This window comes from Panthera onca, chromosome C1 (genome assembly GCF_046562875.1).
Source record: "Panthera onca isolate mPanOnc1 chromosome C1, mPanOnc1 haplotype 2, whole genome shotgun sequence".
Taxonomy (NCBI): Eukaryota; Metazoa; Chordata; class Mammalia; order Carnivora; family Felidae; genus Panthera; species Panthera onca.
Window position 1 is genome coordinate 183,463,751 of NC_138346.1, and position 26,214 is coordinate 183,489,964.

At 47.3% G+C, this 26,214-nt stretch overlaps 1 protein-coding gene across 3 annotated transcripts in view; it reads right to left on the reverse strand.

Moving 5' to 3' along the window:
• The window catches only part of SLC5A9 (solute carrier family 5 member 9), a 32,321-nt gene extending 21,723 nt beyond the window's left edge, over nucleotides 1–10,598 (reverse strand). Inside the window, exons 1-3 of one of the 3 annotated variants that reach the window (XM_078451928.2) lie at nucleotides 7,888–10,598; nucleotides 2,796–3,016; nucleotides 815–886 (exon numbers count right to left, since the gene is read on the reverse strand). In XM_078451928.2, the coding sequence (XP_078308054.1) occupies nucleotides 815–886; nucleotides 2,796–2,936 (213 nt within the window). In that variant the 5' untranslated portion in view covers nucleotides 2,937–3,016; nucleotides 7,888–10,598. Of the gene's footprint in view, nucleotides 1–814; nucleotides 887–2,795; nucleotides 3,017–7,887 lie in introns of those variants that run through there. The other 2 variants (XM_060626322.3, XM_060626323.2) reach the window with 2 other exon arrangements.
• Between the last annotated feature and the right edge of the window lie 15,616 nt (nucleotides 10,599–26,214).

Below are 26,214 nucleotides of genomic sequence, written 5' to 3' on the forward strand. Positions count from 1 at the left end.
CCTTCCAGAGAGCTCGGTCAATGTCCAGGGCCCCCTCTACTCTTCAATGAGTCTGTCACCAGTGCAGGCAAGGAGAGTGGTGAGAACCAAGACAGGCTGTAGGGACGGCTGGTGGCGTGTGAGAGCATGCACTCGTGTACCATGCATGTGAGCTGCGCGTGCCCAGGTGTGCACACAGCCTCAGCTACCAGGGGGGCTGACAACTCCACCCTGCCTTTTCCAGGCAGGGCTCACATCCCTCCATCGTGTTGCAGGAATAGGGAGTTAGTTTTGAGGAGCGAGAGAAACAAGTGAGGTGGCCTGAGGGGGGAGATGGGGCTCACAAAAGTGTCGGGATCGATTCCCTGAGGATGCTGGGGATTGGACCTCTGTGACCCCCCCCCCCACTTCACTCCTCTACAGTACTAAGCAGATGTGTCTGCTTCCCATGAAAGTCTTTGCTAATCCCACCTCCCCTGAGGCCAGAGGCTTCCTGCACGTGTTCACAGCCCCTCTGTGTCCCCCAGCTCAGCATTCATCCTGTTTTCTGTGAGTCTGTCTGCCCAGCTAATCTGAGCTTCTCCAGGATGGGAACATTCTAGATTATTTCTGTAGGTGCAGTGTCCAGCCTAGGGTATGCACTTAAGAGGCGCTTATCGGGGGGGGGGGGGCGCATTAATTAGCAAGGTCTCTCGGGTTATAGGGTGACTTTGGGCCACAGAGAAGGAGCCCAGAGCCAGGAAACTTATCTGGGGGGCTGCTGCCTTGGTCCAGACAAGAGAAGACAAGACGAGGATCCAATGGTGGGAGGAGACAGGGGGGAAGATCAACTCACCGGCCACCAGGTCATGGACCTCCCCGCCAGGAAATAGCCCCCAATGGTCCCTCGGCTTGCGCGAATGGACGACTGGAAAGGAAGGGGAGAGAGATGAAGGTTTCCTGAGCTCCTCCACCTCTGCCCCACCTCAGCTCCCCATTCCTGGGTGCAGGCACTGGGGTGACACAGAGCAGGAGAACTGAGACCGGCAGTTTCACAGGTTTTATTCTACCTGCCTATGAGAGGGTCACAGCCTCTCTCTGGGCCTCACCGTTCATCCCCTGGGCTGGTGCAGAGAGCAAAAGGGCCAACAGAGATTAAAGCCTTCATGAACAGCACGGTACCTGGCAAGGGTGCAAGATTATGGCTATTGTCCCCTGAGCCCTCCCTCTGTCCACACTTGTGTCAGGAAGTGATTTGTATCTGATTGAGAGGCTTGCATGGAGGCGCCCTCTCCCTCCTTTCTGCAGGACTCCCACACACTGGGGACAGGGGTACAGAGAGCCCAGGAGCCCCCGGAAGAGGTAGGGCTCTGTTTGGGGGGCTTCTCTTGCCTTGGCCTGAAGTCAAACCATGCTGGGTAAGCCTGTGCAGGACCCCACGCAGACCCCTGCCCTGAACTGGTGGGTGGTGGTTTGCAGCTTGGGGGGGGGGGAACTGCTCTGAACAACAAAAGGAGAGTGGACATGAAGGAACTTCCTCTGGGGACTAGGGGCTGGCAGCAGGGCAGTGGGCAGGGAAACGGAAACTGGAAGACTTTATTAAGATGCCAAAGTCAACAGGTCTCTGATTAGGTCTAGAGGTGGGAGAAATACCTGAAGGATACCTGAAGGAAAAAGAGAAATGTGAAAGGAGACTCTTTGCCCCCAAGGAAAAGTATGCAGTCACTGGGGAGTGATGGGGAGGAGAGGGGCTGGTGCTTGTTAAGCCTTTGCTGGAACTTTCCTTGTCATCTCTGGTCTTTGGGCAGGGCCGGATGAGCAGATGGAATCATCTCACAAGTAAGGAAACTGAGGGCTGAAGACAGGGAACAGCTCGTCCCAAGTCACTGAGGACTGGTTCTTTTCCTCCCAAGAGCCAATGATCAGCTGCTTGCCCATTTCTCCTTCACACCAGCTTGGGAGGCAGGGGCTGTTCACCCTGCTTTGCAGATAAGGAAACTGAGGCCCAGAGAATGTTCCCGAGCTTGCCACAGTACCAGCTGGGACTGGAACCATTGTCCCCTGCCTCCATAATGAGGCCGCGGCCGTGATAATAGCCACGTGTATTGTTGCCAGCCGAGTGCCACCCTCTGCCGGATGCTTAAATGTGTCCTTTTGCTCAATGGTCATGACCACTCTACAGCATAGGCTTTATTATTCTCACTGCCTGGATGAGAAGACTGAGACTCACAGATCGTTCTCATGTGCCCAGGGCCCTGTGGCTCTAACAGTCAGAGTTGGGATCTGAACTCAGAGCTCCCTGACCTCTCAGAGCCTGGCCCCTTTTCCCGGCACTGAGGCTCAGGTGAACAATGGAGAACAGAAGGACCTTTGGACTCACCTGGCTCCCTTCCCATGAGCATTTGAACCCCAGCTCCGTTAGAAAGCCCTACTCCTTGCCAAGACACCCAGTAGTGGAGGGTGGATAGGCCGCGAGTAGAGCGTCCCCATAGCTGGCGATGGTGGCATGGGGAGGAGGGCAGGAGTGGGGCTCGGGCTGCCAGGTATGGGTGAGGCCAAAGGCAGCAGATGCATAGAGTCAGGGAGCTGGGAGATGGGGGTCCCAGCCTGGACTGCCTCAGCTTGCTGTGTGCCCTCAGGCAAGTCACATTCCTCTCTGGGCCTCAGTCTGCCCATCTATAAAGAAGGGGTTGGAGAGAATGACTCCTAAAGACCTCTCCATCTCAGCCTGTGCTTTCCTGATCCCCTTCCCCCTGCCCACCCTGCCCCCAGCTCCACGACCAGCCAGAGGTGACACCCTGCACCTGCCTCCCCCGCCAGGCCCCAAACCTACTCACCCAGATCCCTACGCCAATGACAAAGACAAAGTAGACGACCAGGACCCCTATGTCATAGGCATGCAGGCTGACTCCGGAGCCCAGCGCTGAGCGTGGAGCTGTCACTGTCCTGACCCCACTTCCTGAAGTTCCAGGCCCCATCGCTGCCAGCACCACGCTCCTCTGTTAGAGTTGCTCACCACCCCGCTGGACTTTGAGGCGCTCCTGGCTTCGTTCCTTTCCTGTAATGATTAAACAGCCCCAAGGGCCATTAGCTGCTGAGAAAGCTCTGAGCCCCACTGGCATGGAAAGTCCTGGTCCCCTTTTCTCCTAGCTGCCACCCCATCCTCTGCAGGACTCTCTCGCTTTCCCTGCCCCCAGTACACACACACACACACACACACACACACACACACACGTGCACACTCACACACACCGTGTATACTCCCACCCCTGAGAGGAGCAGGAGGAGGAAAAGAGAGTTGTAGAATTCAGCAGCTGGGAGGGACTTCAGAAGTTGGGATATTTAAGCTCTGGCTTATGTGGAAGGGAAACTGAGGCCCAGGGAGGGAAGGGTCATACGGGCAAGAAAGGTGGAGCTGGGCCTGGAGTCCAGGTTTCTTAGGAGTGAGTTCAATGCAATTTTCCTTGCTCCCGGTGGGAGGGGGACAAGGGAGGAGAAGGGGAAGGGGTCTGCTGCTACCTGGGCAAAGCCTCCATCGTCAAGTGCTCCCACCTCCAATCCCCGACCCCCAGGTGTCATTTTGCCTTTTTTTTTTTTTTTTACAGTATAGGAAACTGAGTCCCGAGAAGAGACATGTTTATTCCAAGCCACAAAGTGGGGCCGGAATTCACACTCCTGCCCTGTGCTCTGACAGATGAGTGATCCTGGGAAGGACACGGAGCACGCCGGATCCAGGGAAAACCAGCTGCCCCAGGGCCCAGGCAGCCTGCTAGTCCCAGCAGCCCAGCCCACTGAGCTGCAGAGTGACCATGGACAGGTCACTGATTCCGGACCTGGGGGTCCCGTCAGCGTGGCCTATACCCTGCCCACCTCGCAGGGCCAGTGAGTGCCGGTCCTCCTATCCTCCCCTCCGGAAGTTACCCTCGGGGTTCCACTGCCCACACGCCCTGTCCCCCAGCCCCATCCTCACAGACGCCCGATGCCAAGCCCTCACCCTGCACATTTTACCTAACCTAAACCAGCAGGCCGGGCCCATAGCAGCCATCCCTCTGATGCATCTGAGACCCATCTGTTAGCCAGCCAGACATCTTAGCAGCCCAGAGCCAAGAGAGTGCCAAGAAGGAAGTGAGAGAGGTTTTGAAACCTTCAGAATAGACACTGTGAAGCTTATACATGAAGGCCACCCGCTGACGCATTGGTGAGCCCCAGATCCCCCACTCAGGGCCTGTCTTGTTTTGCTTCGCCTAGAGTGTTATTTTGTGCTGCAGCTCACAGCAAATTAAAAACAACAACTTAACAGTGGGAGAGAGACTGCCAGAGGCGTGCAGGGCATTGCAGGGCCATGGGGGCAGAGGGGGACGGCCACTGATGGACGCACAGCACATGGGCGTCCTGATAACCAGGGAAAGTGGAAAGGATGACGTAAGAGAGGCCAAATTAGAGTGAACAACCTAGGAATCAGGCTCCATCAATTCTCAGCCAAGGGCATTCCTGAACGGCAGCTGAGGATTCATATGCAAAGCAATGACCCAGAGTCACTGAGGAAAGATCGCACCGTGCCCATTATGGATTTTCTACTTAGCATGGATTATGAAATCCAGACAGGAAGAGTTTCATCCAAAATGGCTTGACATTTGAGGCAGGTGCTGGCAGGCCAGGAGGAGGCCCCACTTATGCAGGAAATCCTCTCGGAGAACCCCCGAGACGGAGGATGTGGTGGTGTTGTGGTTCTTACAGTAAGTGCGCACCTGTTCCGCACCTGGCTCTGGGGGCCCCCGGGAGGCCGACCAGCGTGCTGCCAGGCTGGCCAGAAAACAGCCGGGCACACGGGACAGGCGCCTTCAGCACAAGGCACGTCAAGATTCACCCCCCTCCCTCTGAGCCGCAGAGTTCCGGGAAGGAACCACCGAGTCCAGTTGGGGAGGCGGGGCGGGCTCTCCGGGGAAGCGCAGCAGAAGCAAAGCAGGCCGAGAGGGTGGAGAGAAACCAAACAAGCTGGCCTGGCAGCCAACCCCGGCAGGGTGGGAGCTGCAGGGACAGTGTTTACATGAAGATACAGGTGTTGAATAACAGCGTCGGACAGTGCAGTTTCTGAGGAGTATCTGAACCGAGGCTGCGTTTTCAGAGTTACAGCAGCGACAGGGACTGTGTGGCCGAGTTTCAGTTGGGGGCGACAGAAGAACTATATCCCCCTGGACCAGCTGTTTAGGTCAGTTGCTTCACAAGGTTGCTTTTAGGGTCCGGCTCCCTGCGTTCTCTTTATTCCGTGTGTGTGTGTGTGTGTGTGTGTGTAGTTTGCAGTAGGTAGACCAGGAACCTCACTCCTGGCATTCACAGCCGGCGTCTCCCTTACTTAGGCTTTAGGCTGTGCCGTCACTGAAGACTCTGGAAACCAGGGTTCTGCTTCGACTCCTGGGGCCAGCTACTTCTCTAGCCTTATGGCCTTGTCTTTGGAGGTCACCACCCAAAGTGTCAGTTCCCTTGGACAGCTCAACTGTCCCCTCCCTATCCTTGCCATGCTATGTTTGCACGGCCCCTCGCCAACCTCCTGCCACTCCGCTCATGTCCAGCCATGCACAGGGCCTGTGCCCATGGCCTCTCTACCCTCAAGCTCCTCACTGGCAGACTGTCCACAACTGTCATGGTGTCCAGGTTGTCCCACAGGCAGCCTGCTCATGTGAAGGCTCTTCCTCCCCTCGTGCCCTCAGAGTTTGGGTTGGAATCCTTGCTGCTGCATGTAACCGGATGTGCTTCCTGGAAGGGCCACGCTGCCCCTCGTCCCCAGGTCTCCTATGTGCCTGGTGCTCCCCCACCATCCTTTCCCTGAAGACTTCGCTGACTCCCTAGCCTGGGGAGTGTCCCCAAACCCAACCTGTCCCCCCCATTCATCTCACTGATGTGGGCTTACTAGATGTGAGCCCCTCAAGGGATCTGGGTACCTCATTTCCATTCATGTCCCTAACGAACGACTGGCACCAAGTCCGTGCTTAAAGAGCGGAGAATGGTTTTCATAGACTGTGTTGGGATGAGAGGCACAGTGGGCAGTGAGCGGAAGCAGACAGGTTCTCCAGGCAGAGGGAGGCAGGAACAAGGCAGGGGAGTATAGGCAGGTGTGGGGTGTTCGGGGAATGGCTTGTTGTGGCTGGGCTGCAGCCTAGGGTCTGGAGGGAGAAGGGGCAAGGGGCATGAGAAGAAAGGGAGTGGTGAGACTGGCATTCTAGAAAATCCCTCTGGGGGCCAGTGTGGGGGCTAGATGAGGATGAGGAAGCTGGCACAAGAGATAAGGTGGAGACTGGCATCTAGTTAGAAGGATGGAGAGGAAAGGGTCCTGGCTGCGTTCTTACCCAACTGGGAAGCATGTGGACCTTTGTGGCTTTCTCTCCCATGGGGTCCCTGCCCCAACCATGGTGCCAGGGTTCAGGACCCTCCATGCTGGGTGGCCCTTCCCTTCAACTCCCATTGCCTATAAACCCTCATCCCTGCCACTAAGCCACGAATGGGAAACAGCCTTCAGATTGTTCCATTCCCAAGAGGACCAACATTGTAGCCAGGGTAGGCAGGGTGGGAAGCCTTTGGCTAAGGGAATGACAGATGGCAAGATCTTGAGCACGAGCCATGAAATGCTGATGGTACAAAGTGGGCTGGGACCCCCAAATCCACCGTGGAACCAAGAGTTTTCCATGTAGAAGAGAACCTCCTCTCCCTCTACTGTCTGGGTATCCCCATCTCCTCCAGCACCCTAGGAAGCCCCCGGAAGAACCCTGGGCAGGCTCACTGGTACCTCTGGCTGGCCTCGCCCTGGCTGCTTGCAGGTTCTTCCTGAAAAACCACTCTTGGCCAACCTTCCTGCTGAGAACTTCCTCTTCTGAGAACAATACGGGGTAAGGACTAAATTTGCCAGTATGTGCCAGAAATATTGGGTAGGTCACAGCCCAAATATGAGTGCCACTATTATAGTAACTGTAGGAGTTGGCCTCATTATTCCTATTTTGCAGCTCATTGGAGATGTGACATAATTATGGCTTATTTGGATTTTGAATTCGGGCTTGACTCACTCTAAACACTGCTACACACTGTCCTTTTTCTCCTAATCCTATGTCTACGGGGGCAGACACGGAAGATGTATCCCGTCTGATGGAGGGGTAGAAGTCAGTTCCGTGTGGCTTCCTCTAATGGGAGCTCTGAGCAGGGCCCAAAGACGGCTGGACTGGGGACGGGAACCCACTGGGGTCCAGATCTGGTTCCAGAGACCTCAGCCCCTTGCCTGCACCCCAGCCCTCAGCCACCCTTCCTTCCCTAGCCACCTCTGCCCTGTCCCCACCACCGCTCTAGCTCTCAGCTCAAATGGCTCATGACCCCCCCCTCCCCTGCCACGTGCCTGTGATCTGATCATTTCAAACCCAAATGCAGTTCCATCTGATTGACCCCAGCCACTCCGTGAGCACACTCCGTGCAAGGCCCTTTGTCAGGGCTGTCTCACTGCACAGCTCCAGGGACACCTCTCCCCCAGGATGCAGCATCAGTGGTTCCCCCGGCCTTACGGAAGGCTGTGTTCTCTGCAGTGGGGAGACGGCAGTAAGCAAGGCCGGGTCCCGGAGGAGGAGCTCCGTGGAGGAGCCAACCACATGGCCTGCAGAGGCCAGGAGAGGCACTGGCTCCTTCCTGGCATCGCCCCTCCCCCAGCTTCCAAGGGGCCGAGGCTTCTGGAGTGCTCCCAGGTCAGGGTCACTCAGTGGGAAAGGGTGGAGGCCTCGGGTGGCCAGGCTGGATGCTTAATTCCAAGAGGAAAGGATTATTACATAGGAAGAGCAGACAGAGATAGGTGGTGACAGAGCCCCAGGGAAAGAGAAAAGACAGGAAAGAAAAAGAAGAGGTTTACAGGCTCCAGTCACCACACATGTAGTCCTGTCAGATGGGGCCGACCCCTACCTGTGCCGGCGGCCTCACAGAACCTGCTGGGGCCACTCCCAGCCTCACACTCCCGGGTCTGCTCTGCTCTGGCCTGGCCTCTGACAGCTCCAGTCCAGGTGGTGGATGAGACCTGGCCCCTCCCCCAGGGAGGGGGCGGGGGAAGGCCCCAAATCTCTCTCCAGCCGCTGGGCCGGGTTCCGAAGGACCTCCCCTGTCCTTGCTGCTTGATGTTGTCTCGGGAAAAGAGAATTTGTGCTGCACTCAGGGTTCTCGGGGGCCCCCAGGGCCAGATGTGGAAGACCACAGCTCAGAGTTAGCTTCTGTGGCTGCTGTGGCCACTGTCAGCCATCTGGCTGGACAGGTTTCCCAAGACGGGAGGTGAGGCGGGGCTGGCACTAGAAACTTGGGCAAGGTTTGGAGCTTGGGAGGGTCTCAGGATGGGCCACAGGTGTGGCTGGCACACCCACACACATGCCTGTGCACACACACATAGCTAGTAGCTTGTCTAGGAAACACTGTGGAGTCGTCACGAGTACACAGAATCTCGAGTCCTATCAGCGCAGGCTCATTTAGGTGCCTCCATGCCCTGGCAAAGCCCTTCACCTTTCTCAGCCCCCTTTTCTCTTCTGTAACTTGGAGATAGTGACTATCTCACGAGTGGTTGGAAGGACGAGTTAACACAATGGATTTGAAAATGTTTTATAAGCTGCCAAGTACAGTGCCTCTGGGAGGCATCACTGTTAGCTGAGTCCCTGCAGGATTTCAGCCTCAGCTCAGTCGTGAGTCCCTGTGGCCAGACTTGGGGAAAGTAAGAGAGCCACAGATGAGTCCCGGTTCTGCTGCTCACTAGCTACACTGATGGAAGAATTATTTAACCCACTAAGCACACAATTTTACATCTGTAAAATGAGGTAATGATATGCTGGAAAAACAGGAGTGAGGGAAATGAAACGAGATAATGTGTATGTAATGCGATGCTGAACTATGAGATGATGGACTATTTCTGTCTCATTTTTGGCTGAAGTCCAAAGGGTGACCCGATCTAACAGGTGCCTATCCTCCCCCACACCTTCCCCCGCCCCCAACCCTCCTGCCATCTAGTTGTGAGACAGAACTCCTAGGGAGCCTTGCTACCATGACCTTGGCAGTGGGGGGAGCTCAGTGTACCTACTGCCCCCCCCAACCACCGCCACCCCTCGGCATTGAACACTGCACTCACCCTGAAGTCCACTGGCCCCAACCACTCCTGGCCAGCGACTGAGTGTGGCTGACACTATACCTGTCCCTTCCTGTGGGAGGTGTGGCTCATGTAATGGGCATTTCTGCCTGGAGGACTCCAAGGGCCAGCCAAAACCTTCTTAGACCTGCCTGGGATCTCTTCCCCTTTTTCCTCCCAGTTATTCCTGCTTCCTCCCCTTTGTCCTCTCGTCTCCAGCTGATTTCTTGCCTGTCCCATCCTGTCTCTGTGACAGCTTCTCAGAGGACCCGTGTATGCGCCATCCCTGGCCATCCATCTGCAGCCTGTGACAGAGTGGCTGCTCCAGGGCCAGCTGGGGAAGTGGCCGTCGCTTTGGAAAGGGTTGTTAGAGGCATGTGTCCACCCTGCCTCACTTTCCCTAAGGTGGGGAGGAGGCCAGTCCTGTCACCCCCAGCAAGCAACAGACAAGAGTTTCAGAGGGTCTGTGGCAGAGCTTAAATGTGTCCCAGGGCCTGGTGATTTACAGGCAGGAGGTGGTCTAGGCTGGGGGTGTTTTGAAAAGCGGAAGTGGGCCAAGCAGGGAGACAGGCAGGGTCGGGAGCACAAAATACCGGACAGTGACCTTTGGGCTCGTGGTCTGGGCAGACAGGACTAAGGGTCTTTAAGGCCGCCGCCCCCACACTTGCTCTTCCCAGCACTGCAGACAGCCATCTGACCGGCACATTGCTCCTTTTCCTCCCTCCTCTCCTCTGGACTCCTGCGCTAGGAAGCTCCTGTCACAGGCCCTGTGCTCCCAGGCCAGCACTGCCTGCACCACGCTGTGTCCCCCACAGACAGTAGGTGCCTTTGGGGCAGCAGCGGTTCTGACAGGCCCCTGTGACAAAGACCTTGAGTCCCCGGCCCAGAGAAAGGTCACCAGGAGGATGGGGACTTCCTGGCATCAGATGTCTTCTCCGCAGACATTGGTCTTTAGGAGGAACCAGAGCACAATCCAAGAGTGAGGGGCTGGGCCCAAGTGGCAGAAGACAGCAGAAGACATAGGTCTGGCCTAGTGTCCCAGGAGCTGTTTCTACTACCAGCACATTTGTGATCCTCGACACGTAGACCCACATGTCACCATGCCATTATGGGCCCCTGTATCCTCATCTGTGAAATGAGAGGTCATTTCTAATGACCCTGCAACTCTAAAGGGCTATCAACCAAATTATCCACCAAGTCCCCTCTAGCCTTTCAGTTCTAAGAGTCATGGAGAAAGTGGCATCCAGTCAGAGCTGTGGTTGGAAACCAGAAGATTGAGGGCTCCAAGTCTACAGGCGTTAAGGTCAGGCACTCCTGGGCCCCAGGCCTGGCCCTGACACTCATCAGTGTGTGTGTGGTTGGCTGGCTTGCTTTCTCTCTCTCAGCCTCAGTTTCCTTGTATGTGAAATGGGGCAACAAAGTGTGCCTTGCAGGGTCATCCTGAAGTAGAGGGTGAGTATGTAAAGCACAGAGCACTGGGCCTGTCACAGTGATGCCCTACCATGGTGGTGGTGGTGGGGTTATTGTGCTAATACTATCCATGTGGGTGAGGCGCCTTCACGTGGTATGGACTGGTACTCACCTTAGAACAGGCAACCACTTGGTGACTTCCTTCGTCCTGACAGATTCGAGACCCGAGGGGTCGCAGCTGGGGGTTGGGGAGGATGGTTTCATGACGAGTCAATATCACCCCACCTCCTCACATCCTCCTCCGGAAGCAGAGCCTGCGGCTACCCAAACAAGGTTCTGGAGAGTTCTCCCGTGAGCAGCTGGCCCTTGCTGGAAGACAATAAATGGTCTCTACTGTCTCTCATAAGAAGCTGGTCAAGGAGGTCAGAGGAGCCTGGGGTTGGCAGGTGGAGGCAGAGGCAGCGGACCTGGGCTCACGCTCCAGTCAGCCATCCCAGCTCACCCACCCCACGTCATGCCCTCTCCTGATTCTGGGTAATTGGACACCCCACGGCTGCCTGTTTCCCCCATTATAACTCCTATCAGTTGTGTTATAACTGCCTGTCTGTTTCTCCCGTTAGGGATTCATGGAAGGCAGAGTTTGTTGGATTCATTTCTGTCCTAGTGCATGGCACGGGGCTTGGCACACAGTAGATCACCGTTACATTTTCATCAAATAAATGAATGAATACAAATGGCATTAGTTTCCTCCTTTCCCCTGAAAGCTCTTCATACAGTATAAGACTCAAAACCATGCAAACTATCATTAGTGGAACTCCATTTATCAGCTGGGACTAAGTTTGTCTATAATATATACCCAAGTTAAAAGCAGCTTAAACAAGAAACATTTTTTTTTTCACATAAAAGTCTGGAGATGGACAGAACAAGACGAGTAAGGTAGTTCACAATTTCTTAAGAGAACTGGAGTCCTTTTATCTTGTTGCCCTAGCAGTTTCCATCTCCTTGTTTAACATGGTCGCTCCAACACCAGCCCCTGCCTCTACGTTCCAGTGTTCTTTCCCAGAAATTGCACACAACATTTCCTCTAATATCCTGTTGCCTAGAACTTAGTAGTGTGGTCGCACTAAGCTGCAGGGAAGGATGGGAAATGCCATCATTGTTTGGGGTGGCCCGCATCCCAGCAAGAATCTGAAATGTTTTTTACTCATTAACAGAGAAGAATGGATGCTGGGGGATACTAGGGGTCCCATACTTTACAGTCCAGACTGCACGCCATTATCTTATCACCTGATTTAAAACGTATACCCCAAGCTGAAAAGCTATACATTTGGAATGATCAGATAATTCTTTTTAATTTCACACAGTGCTATCCACACAGTTTTCATTTTGTAATTTATACATAAAATACAAAGAAATGATGATAATATTATGAACCCATAAGGGCCAGGACTTTGACACGCTCGTTCAGAAACAATCCCTATCGAAAGAAGATGCCGGAGTGTAAAACCTAAATGTTTCTGCCAAGTGAAATTGCCTTATTCTGAAATATCATTTTCAGATTTTACCAAATAAAATAAAGAATAGGGGCACTGTCCTCACTTCACAGTTGAGGGACGAAGGCCCTGAGAAGTCCATGAGCTTCCAAGACCACAGAGTCTTAGGCAGAGTTTACAGCAAGACTGGGATGGGCACCCAAGGCCACCAGCTGCAAGGTCAGTGCTCTTCCCTCTTCGTCATCTTGCCCCAGGTCTTCTTGGAAAGGGTGGTGGTTGGGTTCCTCCCACTCAACTCCCTCAAGAAACTGTGTGTGCAGTGGGCACCAGGGAGCAGGCCAGTAGGAACTAACCTTAGGGGCACACGACATACCCTTTTAGGTTTATTGCAAACGATAGTATTCCATCGGGGACAGGAGATGGGGTTGGGGAATTTGGGCTGAGCTCCAGACCTCAGGCAGAGGACACTGATGCTTATATTTGGTGTGATTCAGCAGCACAGCCCATTTCAGTCTTCGAGATCAGGAAATGTTAGTTCTCTTTTCATGGAAGGCAAGTTAGGACCTTCAGTTTTCTTGTGGGAAAACTGACACTCTGAGAGTTCCAGTCACTTGCCCAAGATCAGAAGGCAGGTGACTGGTGGAGCAAGAGTTTGAGCACAGGTCTCCCAATGGCTCTGCTGGACCTCCTCCCTTACCAGGCTCTTCTTGGGGGGCTCCGGGGCCACTCCCACTGCTCTGACCCCTGGTCAGTGCTACTGCCCACCAGGCTGGACCAGGCTCACCACCTGAATTTCATTTTGCAGCTAGAAGCCTGATAGCCTGTGAGCACCTGTCGGAATCATGTCCCAGCAATTGGAAATAAGAAATCTCTCCAAGGGAGAGATTTGTCCCTTGTCAGCCTTGTAATGCTCTCTCTGCTAGACTCCACTGCAAGTCCTTTCCCTCCCTGCAGGAATTGTCTGAGGAAGTTTACTCATTTCTGTAGAACTCCTGGCTTCCCTGCATCCTGATGTGGCAAATGCAATGGGCAAAATATTGCCTTTTTAGCCTGCAGCAAACAGGATGTACTATATCGCACTGACCTCAGCAAACTTATTAGGGTTTGAGGAAAATCACCTGGCATGGCCTGGGATGGCTTTCTAGCCAGGCACTGACTCCAGTTGGGCACTAATCAATAATGATCAATAAATGGTCAAGCGGTAAACGATCAATCAATCATCAATTAGTTTGTAATCATCAGCATTCACAGCTTCTATTGTGTAGCCAATCCTGCACTTGGCCTGTAACTGGAGAAAATAAAGTGGAGACTGGGTTCCTTCCTTTAAGGAAATTTAGCTGGAGAGCATAGAGGTAGGAACAGAGAAAAGAATACGGGATTTGAAGACAAAACGTAGGTTCAAATGACAACAGCTTATTAACTGTGTGACCCTAAGCAAGTGGCCTCACCTTTCTAAGCTCCATGCTTTGGAGACCTGGCTTGGCTGGTGCGAATGTTAAAGGAAAGAATATAAAACACTTGGCCCAGAGTTTGCGCCGTGCTGGTGATAACTGGCAAATGCAGGATGAATGCGCACAACTATAACTGTTTACACTCATATCGGAATTCAGAGAAAGGGGAGAGTCATATGTGGATTCTCTTAAAAGCCCTTGGCTTGGAGAGTAGTTCACGTCATCCCCTTTGGGTCTGAGGCCATGGAAAAGTTGCTCTTCTCAGAACATGCAGTACAGGCAATGGCCACTGGGGGGAGGAATAGGACAAATTTTAGCATCTTCTACCTCACTGTTCCCCTAGGCAGGGAAACCACAGGGTGACTGTCTTTCTCGTGCCCTCCCATCCCATTTCACCCTGTATTTGAACCTAAACTTCTATATACAATATCTGTAAATAGATGGGGACTCATGAGGCTTTTCATTTTGCATTAATATGTCAAAAGTTCCTTGACATGGAGGAACCAGAGTGTTAGAAAAATCCTTTGATTCCATTTTCTCTACTCTCAATCTTGCTCTACATTTTTTCCAGTTGTCGGTGTAGCTCTCCCAATATATCTCTGAAAATATACAAACATCTACAGTTCTTTTATTTCTCAGAACTTTTGGAAACTCTCTGGAACACTGTGACTATCTCTGAAATATTCTGAAGCTCCTTGAACTGCTGTGACTTCCTATAAATCTCTGAAATCCTAAATCTCTATGTGCATTTTTCTTCTGGATTTCTCTACCCTTTGAAACCACACATTCTCTCTGAGTCGCAGCGACTGTCCGTCCATCTGTCTACCACAGCTCATTATCATCTCACAAATGGATATTGGGCAAAACAGGTGCTGTTTGTGACAAACCGTCCTCACTCACTAGCTTCAGGAATTTGCTCACGTCCTAGCTCAAGGCTACACCTTTCCTCGTTCAGAGGAAGGTGGAGATCAGATCCCTTCCCACAGGGATGTTTCAGCTAGAATTGGAGCCAGAGAAAAGGGTCAGGTATTTGGAGTCAAACTAGGCTTGATTCTCTGGTCTTCATCTTACTATTGTGTGACCTTGCGAATGTTGCTTCTGTCTCTCCAACTCTCTCCTAATCTAGTGAAAATAAGCATGCGGACTGGAGTTGCCATGAGGAACAGAGACTGTAAGAGATAGGTGCAAGTGCCTGGTGAACGCCCAAAACTATCATGACTTTAAGTATGAGTTCAGAGGGTGGGGAGATTTGTGTGCGTGTGTTTCCTAAACCCTTGGCATGGAGAGGAGGTGTTCAGAGAGTCCACTGCATTTCAGAAATTGCTTTATGTGAGCCCACAATATTGCCTTCTCTTCAGATGCTCTTCAGATTCTCTCTTGCACCTGCAAGAGTTACTCTTACTCTTTGTTTTTCCTCCAACTTTGAGGTATAATTGCTAAATAAACGTGTAATATATTGAAAGCATATAACTTGGTAATTTCATATATATTTACATTGTGGAATGATTCTCAGAATCAAGTTAATTAAAACACCTGTCACTTCACATAGTTACCTTTTTTTGTTGAGAACGCCTAATATCTACTCCCTTAGCAAAGTTCAAGTATACAAGACAGTATATTAACTATAGTCACCAAGCTGCATATCACACACTCAGAACTCATTCATTTTACAACTATAAGTTTGTATCCTTTGACAGACTGCTCCCCATTTCCTCAATCCTCCAGCCCTTGGCAACCACCATTCTATTCTCTGTTTCTATGAGTTTGACTTCTATTTGGTTCCACATACAAGTGACACCATACAGTATTTGTCATTCTCTGTCTGGCTTACTACACTTAGCATAATGCCCCTTGGTTCATCTGTGTTACCACAAATGCCAAGATATCCTTCTTTTTTTTAAGACTGAATAATATTCCCACATATATCATACAATATGTTTATATATATTTATACATTGTATAATATAAAATATATTTATATTTATATAATATACATATAGATCACTTTGGGTAATATGGACATTTTAACAGTATTAATTCTTTCAATCCACAAATGCAGCACATCTTCTCGTTTGTGTCTTTTTCAATTTTTTTCATCAATGTTTTACAATTTTCTGCATATAGATCACTCACCTCCTTGGTGAAATTTATTCCTGAGTATTTTTATTCTTTTTCATACTATTGTGAATGGGATTATTTTCATAGTTTATTTTTCAGATAGTTTGCTTTTAGTGTACAGAGATGTGGCTAATTTTTATATGTTGATTTTGTATCCTGAAATTTTACTGAATTTGCTCATTGGTTTTAACAGTTTTTTGGTAGAATCTTTAGGGTTTTCTTTACATAAGAAATGTCTCATTTGTAGAGACATTTTACTTCTTCCTCTCTGATTTGGATATCTTTTATTTCCTTTTTTACTGACTTGCTTTGGCTAGGACTTCCAGTAGTATATGAGTAGGTGAGATTAGAGTGGGTACCTGTGTTTTGCTCCTGATCTTAGGGAAAAAAAGCTTTCAGCTCTTCACCATTAAGTATGATATTAGCTCTAGGCTAAGTTCAAGGTCTTTATTATGTTGAGATGCATTTCATCTGTACCTAATTTGTTAAGGTACATTCCATTTATATCTAATTTCTTGAGAATTTTTATCATGAAAGAATGTTGAGGTACATTCCATCTATACTTAATTTGTTGAACATTTTTTTTAATCACAAAAAGATGTAGAATTTGTCAAATGCTTATTCTCCATCTGTTGAGATGATCATATGATTTTAATCCTTCATCTTATAAAATGTGTATCACATTTATTGATTTGTGTATGTTGGGCCATGCTTGTGTCCCAGGGTAAATCTCACTTGATCATGGTGTATGGTCCTTTTAATATGCTGCTGAATTTGGTTTGCTAGTATTTTGTAGATTTTTATATGTTCATCAGGGGTATTGGCCTATAATTTTCTGTTCTTGTAGTGCCCTGTCTGACTTTGGCATCAGGATAATGAAGGCCTCACAAAATGCGTTTGGAAGTGTTCCCTCCTCTTCTATTTCTTAGGAAGAGTTTGAGAAGGATTGGTATTAATTCTTCACATATATATGGTAGAACTTACCAGTGAAGCCATCTGGGTCTGGGGTTTTCTTTGTTGGGAGATTTTTGATAACTGATTCAACCTCCTTACCCATTATTGACTTGTTCATATTCTATTTCCCTGATTCAATCTTGGTAAGTTGTATGTTTCTAGGAATTTACCCATTTCTTCTTGGCCTATCTAATTTGTTGGAGTATAATTGCTCACAGTGGGCTTTTATAATCCCATGTATTTCTGGGATCAGGATGTAATATCTCCTCTTTTGTTACTGATTTAATTTATTTGAGCCTCCTCTCTTTTTTCTCAGTCTGGCTAAGGGTTTGCCAATTTTGTTCATCTTTTCAAAAAACTCTTTAAGTTTTGTTGACTTTTTCTATTGTCTTTCTAGTCTCCATTTCATTTATTTCCACTCTGATTTTGGTTACTTCCTTTCTCCTAACAACTTTATGCTTAACTTGTTTTTCTTTTTCTAGTTACTTGAGATTGTTTGAGATCGTTCTGTTTTCTTACTGTGGGCATCTATGTGTTGTTATGAATTGCTTCCTCTGAACAGGTAGTATTAAGAGTTGGACACAAGGTGAGGCAACAAGCAGATCTCAGCCTCTTCGCCCGCTATTCACCTTTAGTGGCAAAGGGTAAAGCATTTGGAGGCACTTCACACACTGCCTATGTGTGATCCCATCTGCCTGCAGGATTCAGCATTGGGTGGGGAGTGTTTGGGCAGCTGGAAATCTGAGCTGTTGTGGGACAGTATGTCTCTGTGTTTAGTCTTTAGTGTGGTCCAATAGAATATTCTGCTATGCCGGAAATATTCCAAACCTGTGCTGTCCAGAATGGTAGCTATTAACCGCATGTGGCTATTGAGCACTTGATATGTGTGACTGAAGAACAGTAATTTTAATTACATTCATTTAAATATAAATAGCTATATATTTTTTAAATGCCTTGAGATCATTTCCTCATGATCCAGCCATCATGAATTCAGGGTCATGGCCTTGAATGGCATTGCCAAGGTAACTTGGAGATGACTCCCCTCTGTTCTTGCCCTTAGATGCATGGCGGCCTCTTCACATGTGTCACCGCCTTTAAATAAAGAATGGTACTGCCCTCTGTCAAGAACACTGATGTGAATTTCAGGGGTCATTTTGCCTTCTCACAGGAAAACTGTGCAATTCATGTACTAGTGAGTATTTATTCCAGAGAGTTCTCTCCCATCCTCCAACTAAACCAGTTGGGAGTTGGATCTGAAATCAGCCCAGTTCCATGTGCTCTGCTCACTGTGGTGGGGAAGCTGGCAGCTGAGCTCAGCCTGTCTGCCTACTGGGACCACCTGGAAGCTTCACCTAGATCCCTCTGCACTGGCACCATCAACCTTCTTCCTGGTTCTTGATGCCAAGCCTTTCCTGACTTTGGAAGTTTGCTCTCAGACAGCAGCACGATTCTCTCGGACACTCCTGTCATCACTGCCTTCTCCTTGGTCTCTCAGGTTCCAGCTTAAATGTCAGTTTCTTGGAGAAAATGTTGATGACCATCCATTCAACATTTCCCCTAGTTATACCTAAACTGTCTTCATAAGACGTATTACCACATTATATTTTTTTAATGCTTATTTATTTTTGAGAGAGAGAGAGAGAAGACAATTGGGGGAGGGGCAGAGAGAGAGGGAGACACAGAACCTGAAGCAGGCCCCAGGCTCCGAGCTGCCAGCACAGAGCCCAACGCGGGGCCCGAACCCACGAACTGCAAGAACATGACCTGAGCTGAAGTCGGACGCCCAACTGACTGAGCCACCCAGGCACCCCGACTGATATTTTTAATTCCTGTCCTTATGTCCTCTCATGGCCCACTAACACGTGAGCCATGCAGAGTCTCTGTTTTATTCCCTTTTAAAAATTCTCATTATCGTCTCCAGGGATGATAGTGCCAGAACGTAGTAGTCACTCTGTCCATACTTAACGAAGGGACCACTGTCCAGAGGGGGCGTGTGGACTGCTATGCTGAACAATAAACGGTCTTCACTTATCGAATATTCCAGTTGCTTTTCTCAGTGTCCATTTGGGGTGGATTAAATATGGCCACAGGTTTTTTTGATGCTCTTTCTGAAAAGAGAAGGAACGTCTCCTCTTGAAGCTGTGTGTTCTGTGATGGCTTTGCCCAGTAGAACATGGCAGAAGACAAGCTGCAACCTCTTCTGGGTCTATTTTAAGGAATGAGCAACTTCCATCTCAGCTTTTGTCCTTTTTTTTTTTTTTTTCCTTTTTCTTTTTTTGGTAACATTCTTTCTGGAAGCCCTGAACTGCCGTATCTGAAGCCTGACTGCCTTGACACCACCATGGTAGAAAGGCCACGTATTGACAATCTAGCTGACAGTCCCAGCAGCCTTCCAGCTTATTCCACCAAAGCACCAGACAAGTGAGTGAAGCTGCCTTGGGCCCGTTGGACCATCCCACCAGCTGAATACAAGCGACCTCAGTCTTTGTCACGGGGAACAAGAATTCCTGACCCACAAAGTTGTGAGATATGGCAGAGTGGTTGTCATTTTAAATCACTAGGCATCGGCATGATTTGTTCTAAAGCTGTAAATAACTATGACCCACTCCTCCCAGCCTCTTAATTTTTGCTCCTTTCAACTCCACCACCTTCATTCCTGACTCTGCCAAGAATTTTCATCCCTCTCGCCATAAGGAACCTGAATTATTAGACTTAAGACCTGATGTGCTCAGGAAAATTTGTGGATGGTTCCAGCTCACAACAACTCCTTTATCTGAGGTCCTCCTAAACTTATAATTCATACTGTCACATAAACGACTGTGGTTTGCTCTTAAGTAGAAGTGATATGTTTATTATGATTTGTCAGTGAGAATTCGGGATTCCCGAGGGGAGACGTTAGATGTTCGCCTCTCTCTTCTAGGCACAGTGTTGTAGGGCTGTGGCACGGAGCTGCGGTGAGAAAGGCAGTAAAGCAATTTCTTAATTGTAAGTTGCTGTAACACTCATTTCTATCGTCAAAACTAGAAGAGAAGGGTGGAATCTGAAGATGAACTTTCCCATTTACCTCCAGTATCGTTCTTTAGAGACACAACACATCATAAAAAAGGAATAGATGTCCCTACCTGAAGCGAGTACTACTATCTGTAAGCAAAGAATGGCCACAAAATATCCAGATACAGAGGGAAATGGGGGCTCCATCACACCTAGAAAATAAAGTCGTAATTGTGGCATCAGGCAGCAAGAATCACTGTGACACAGAAAAGAAGAAAAAAGAAAAAAAGCAGAGACCATTTAGAAATCCTGTCTTTTGAGAGAATTCCCCTTGACGGGCAAATGACTTAGTCAAACCACAGGTGTCAGACCCACTGAGATTATCTCTTTTCCTCTTTCCTTCCTGTGCTTTTACTGTGGCTCATTACCTTTAGCAGGTGCTAAAGGACAGCTGCGGTGCACAAGAGCATAAAAGGTGTGCAGGGGCACCTGGGTGGATCACAAGGTTAAGCATCCAACTCCTGGTTTTGGCTCAGGTCGTGATCTCACAGTTCGTGAGTTTGAGCCCCGCATCGGGCTCTGCACTCACAGTGCAGGGCCTGCTTGAGGTCCTCTCTCTCTCCCTCTCTCTGCTCGTGCTTACTTACTCAAAAAAAAAAAAAAAAAAAAAAAAAAGTGTGCAGAACCCAGCTCTGCCCATCCCCACACTCAGCCCCTTCTGACCTTGGCCTAGGCCACATGCCAGATGAACATGCCAGATGTTGCTTCATTTCCTAATGGGAACACTTATATGCCCTCTCCTTGGTGGGGGTGGACGGGCCAGCTCTAGCAAAACCTCCAGAATCCCGCAGTTACGGTCAGGGTCTGACCTGCCTGGATCCATGGAACTTCTGGTTCAACCCACAACTTCCACACTGAAATGAAACACTGCAATGTGGAGGTGGGATCTCGATTCCTCAGCGGCTGCACAGAGGACCTGGGTGAAAGGTCTCATATGCAAAGGTGTGTTAAATGTGAGATAATCGTGGGTCAATCAGATGCAGGAAATCGGAAGAAGAAAGCAGATAAAGGCCTCTACTTTCTTCCTTCATTTTCTAATTTCCCCTTCACTTTTGCTGCCTATGGTTGCAGCCCTCCTCCAATAAACTGTCAGAAATAAGTTTTGGCATATGCCTTCTTTCTCGGTATCCTAGACACAGGAAAAAAAGATACTGCTAAGATATGGGGTATATATTAGCAGGCTGAACTGGGGGACATGTATATATTTAGTTCCATATACTCAACAGTTAAGCTAGGTTTGGTTCACGAAGGGCCTCAAGCTGGCCAATAAATAAAACGTCAGATTTTACTTGCTGGAAAACACAGAGTGCTTAAATGCAAAATATAAACTGTGTAATCTATGGTGAAATTTCTGTTTTATATACAAGAACATCAAATAAGGAATTAAAACAGAGAGAAATTACATGGTTGAGATCTCTTGCAATGGTCTAACATACCCATTGAGAGAGAGTGGGGTTGGAAAGACTGTGACAGATGAAAGCAATACCACGGGAGGAGGGTAGCTGTTTGCAAAACCTCAACTGATGAAGGGCTCATATCCTGAAGATATATATTTTGAATTTTAATTATGCAGATTATTTTTTTTATTTTAAACACTTTTAAAGTTTATTTACTTTGAGATAGAGACGAGCGAGCAGGGGAGGGGCAAAGAGAGAGGAAGAGAGAGAATCCCAAGCAGGCTGTGCACTGTCAGCACAAAGCCTGATCCGGGGCTCGAACTCACAAACTGGGAGATCCTGACCCGAACCAAAACCAAGAGTTGGGTGCTTAACCAGCTGAGTCACCCACGTGCCCCTCTGCAGTTTATTTTTAAGGCAGATAAACCAAAAGAAAAATAGGCAAGGCACCTGAACAGTCTCAGCATTAAAAAAATACCCAAATAACAGCAAAGATAAGAAAAGGTACAGGCAGATACTCACTATGACTCAGAACAAGGCATATATTAAAACCATGATCCCCATACCCGCCGTGGGTATAATGGAAGAGGCTGACAGTACCAGGGTTTGATGAAGATGTGGGGTAATGTGGTCCACATGTTCATGGCCAGTGACAGTGAGATCGGTGGAGCGATATTTGAAAGCACTTTGGTATCTTCTTCCAGAGTTAAAAATAAACACAGCCTGTGACCCAGAAATTCTACTTCTGGGCATATGATCAATAGAAATATATGTACATGTGCACAAGAGACACGTACAATAAACTTCATGACACCGTTACTGGGAATAACTGAACTGGGATCAATATAAACATCCTTCACAGTGAGCCCATGCCTATCACCCCAAGTAACATCAGCATCCATCTGATCGTTCCACAAACAGAATGTTAATAACTGATTTTCTGATTAATCCAATTGTTAAAATCTCTTACCATTTACAATAGTTCTCTCAGGGATATTCTCTCAGGTTTTTACATAGAAAATCATATTTTTCTGAATAATACTTTGTTTCTACTTCTATTACAAAGTCCCTGGCATTTCTGCCAGCAACAGAGTTAGCACATAGAGCTTTTCAAAACTATCATTTATTGGGGCGCCTGGGTGGCGCAGTCGGTTAAGCGTCCGACTTCAGCCAGGTCACGATCTCGCGGTCCGTGAGTTCGAGCCCCGCGTCAGGCTCTGGGCTGATGGCTCGGAGCCTGGAGACTGTTTCCGATTCTGTGTCTCCCTCTCTCTCTGCCCCTCCCCCGTTCATGCTCTGTCTCTCTCTGTCCCAAAAATAAATAAAAAACGTTGAAAAAAAAAAACTATCATTTATTAACAATAGCAACAAAAATATAAAGTCCTCAGGAATAAGTGTAACAAAAATGCAAACCTTGTATTCATTAAATTATGAGATTTCAATTCTTCCCCCCTTTTGATGAATCTACAGATTCAGCACAATCTTAGCCAACTATTTTATGGCTATCGATAAGCTGACTCTAAAGTTTGTATAGCAAGACAAAAGATTAAGAACTGCCTGCACAACACGGAAGAAGCAAGTCAGGGGACTGACACTACCTGACTTCAAGACCTACTATAAAGCTACAGCACTTAAGACTGCCTGGTATTAGTGAAAGGACAAATTCATAGAGATTAATACATCAACTGAAGAGGATAAAGAGCCCAGAGATAGTCTCATACAAATAAGCAACCGATCATTGACAAGGAAGTAAAAAAACTCAATGGGGGAAAGGATAATCCTTTTTAACAAATGGTGTTTGAACAATTGGATGTCCATATATGAAAAGAAAGAAAGAAAGGGAGGGAGGGAAGGAAGGAAAGAAGGAAGGAAGGGAGGAAGGAAGGAAGAAAATTACACACCCACACCTCAAAACCAAAACAAACAAAAACGTACAGATAGTCCTTACTAAACCATTCACAAAATTAACTCAAAATGGATCATAGACTTAAACGTCAGATGCAATACTATAAAATTTCTAGAAGAGAAAAATAAGAGAAAAATCTGTGTGACCTTGAGTTTAGCAGTGAGTTTTTCGATACAATGCCAAAAATATGATTCATGAAAGAAAATTTGATAAATTGGGATTTATTAAAATGTAAAACTTCTTTGCAACAGATGCTGTTAAGAAAATTAACAAGTCACAGCAAGGGAGAAAATATTTGAAAAATACATATCTGATAAAAGACTTGTATCTACATATTAAAATTAAAAATAGAAGGCAGAAAATATTTGAAAAATACATATCTGATAAAAGACTTGTATCTACATATTAAAATTAAAAATAGAAGGCAGGCAGGGTGCCTGGGTGGCTCAGTTGGTTAAGCGTCCAACCGGCACAAGTCATGATCTCTCAGTTCTCAAGTTGGAGCCCCCCATTGGGCTCTGTGCTGACAGCTCAGAGCCTGGAGCCTGCTTTGGATTCTGTGTCTCCCTCTCTCTCTGCCCCTCCTTCCCCATTTGTTCTCTCTCTCTCTCTTTCTCTCTCAAAAATAAATAAAACAGTTAAAAAATTAAAAAAAAAAAAACAAGAACAGGGTGCCTGGGTGGCTCAGTTGGTTAAACGTTTGGCTTCGCCTCAGGTCGTGATCTCGAGGTTCATGAGTTCAAGCCCCGCGTTGGGCTCTGTGCTGACAGCTCGGAGCCTGGAGCCTGCTTCGGATTCTGTGTCTCCCTCTCTCTCTCTGCCCCTTCCCTCCCTCAAAAATAAATAAACATTTTTTTTAATTAAAAGAAAAGAAGACAGTCACCCAATCAAAAAATAGGCAAAAGATCTGGACACCTCATCAACAAAGACACATGGGTAGCAAATGCACATAAGAAAAGACGCTCATTTGTCACTGAGGAAGTACAAATTAAAGCAATAATGAGATATCATTATGCACTTATGAGAGTGGCTGAAATCCCCCAAACTGACAGTATCACAGGGGAAATCTCATTCATTGTTTTCAGGGATGCAAAATGGTACAACTACTTTGGAAGACAGGTGGTTTCTTAAGAAACCTACACAGTCTTAACTATATAATCTAGCAACTGCACTCCTAGATATTCATCTAACTCACTTGGAAATTTATGTCTACACAAAAACCTGCACAGAAATGTTTGTAGCAGCTTTATTCATGATTGCCAAAAACAGGAGTCACCAGTTTTTTTCAATAGGTGAAAGAATACACAAATGGTGGTCTGCCCATAAATTGGAATATCATTTAATGACAAAAGGAAATGAACTATCAAGCCATGAAAAGACATGAAAAACTAACCCTTGAGCGTATATTGCTAAGTGAAAGAAACCAGTCTGAAAAGGCTACCCACTGTCTGATGTTAATTATACGACATTCTAGAAAAGGCAAAATTCTACAGACGGTAAAATAATCAGTGGTTACCGAAAATTCAGGGGGAAGAGAGGAGGGATACAGAAGTGAAGCACAGGGGATTTTTAGGGGAAAATAACTATTCTGTAGGATACTTCAGTGGTGGATACGTGGCATTATGCATTTGAAAAAGCCTAAGAACTTTATAACACAAATAGTAAACTTCAATGTATGCAAATTAAAAACATTTAGGAGGTGACGGGTGCCCGAGTGGCTCAGTCGGTTAAGTGTCCCACTTCAGCTCAGGTCATGATCTCACAGTTCGTGGGTTCAAGCCCCATGTCAGGCTCAGAGCCTGGAGCTTCCTTCGGATTCTTCGTCTCCCTCTCTCTCTACCCTTCCCCTGCTCACTCTCTGTCTTTCTCTTTCTCTCAAAAATAAACATTAAGAAAAAATAAGAAAAAAATTTACGAGGTCAGATAATCCAAGGAAAGAATATAAATTGTGACAAGGGAATCTAACTGTATTGTGAATGTATGAAACAAGGGGATGGGTGGAAAATGTACCCGAGTTACCTGAGTAACTTTGCAAATCAATGGAGTCTATAAGTTCAAATGTAAAAGGAACTACAGGTAAGCACTGAACTGTCATTGATGAAATTGTTTCCCAGTGGGGTAAAGATTAAAAATTCTGAATAGTGCTATACATGTATACTAGAATTGAACAAGTAGATGGGTAGAGGATAACGAGAGCCCAAGCATCTTACTGTTGGAGCAGGATTTACAGATAAGTGAGGGGAGGAGGCTAGAAAGATTCCTGTGGCAATGGATTAGATTTGGAAATATCAGTATGAATTCATGTTGAGCTTAATATGATATAGATAGTTATATACAGAAATATGTATAGATAGAAGTCTATCTGGGTTAATATATGTGTATACATATATTTCTTTGCCCTATCAGTTGGGTGGGCCTAAAGAAAACAACATCACCCCTGCAGTGAGCACAGCTAGGGTCCAGCTCTTGGTTTCTAGTGCCACTCACCAATAAAGGAACCAGGGCTCTTCGGAGAAATGACTGATCCTAGGACTGGGGCTGGGAATATACAAGATGATCCTGGAATAGCTTGTAGGGCCAGAAAACCAAGTGCAAAAAATATATATATATACATATACATGTATACATGTATATGTACATATATATGTATTTGTATATGTATATATGTACATATATATGTATACATGTACATGTACATATATATGTATATGTATATGTATATATATGTGTGTGTATACATATGTGTGTACATATATATGTATGTATATGTATGTATGTATATGTATGTATATATATATTAATAAGCTATGTCATGGGAGCCAATTTAAAGAGCTCCCAGTGGCCAAAGCTTGATCAATTTGAGCAACAGAAACAGCAAAATAAATAAATTAGTATTGGACTATAACCCAAAGTATAAAATAAATATCCATGAGTTCGTGATATCATACAGATCAAGGTCAACATCAACAATAAGTCATGCTGATAATATGTACCCATGATACGATGTGATGAGAATTACCGTTACCTCATAGTCTTCCTCCCCAAACCCACAACCCAATGTAATCATGAGGGAAACAGTAGAAAAATCACAACTGAGGGACATTCCATAAAATATCTCACTAGTACTTCTTAAAACCATCAATGTAATCACAAACAAGGGAAGTCTGAGAAATTGTGACAGCCAACAGGAGCCTCAGGAGACATGACACTGGATGTGATGTGCTGCACTAGATGGGATTCTGAAACAGGAAAAGAACATTAGGTAAAAACTAAGAAATCTGAAAAAAAAGTAAGAATGTAAGTGTATCAATATTGGTTCATTAATTATAATAAATGTACCATACTACTA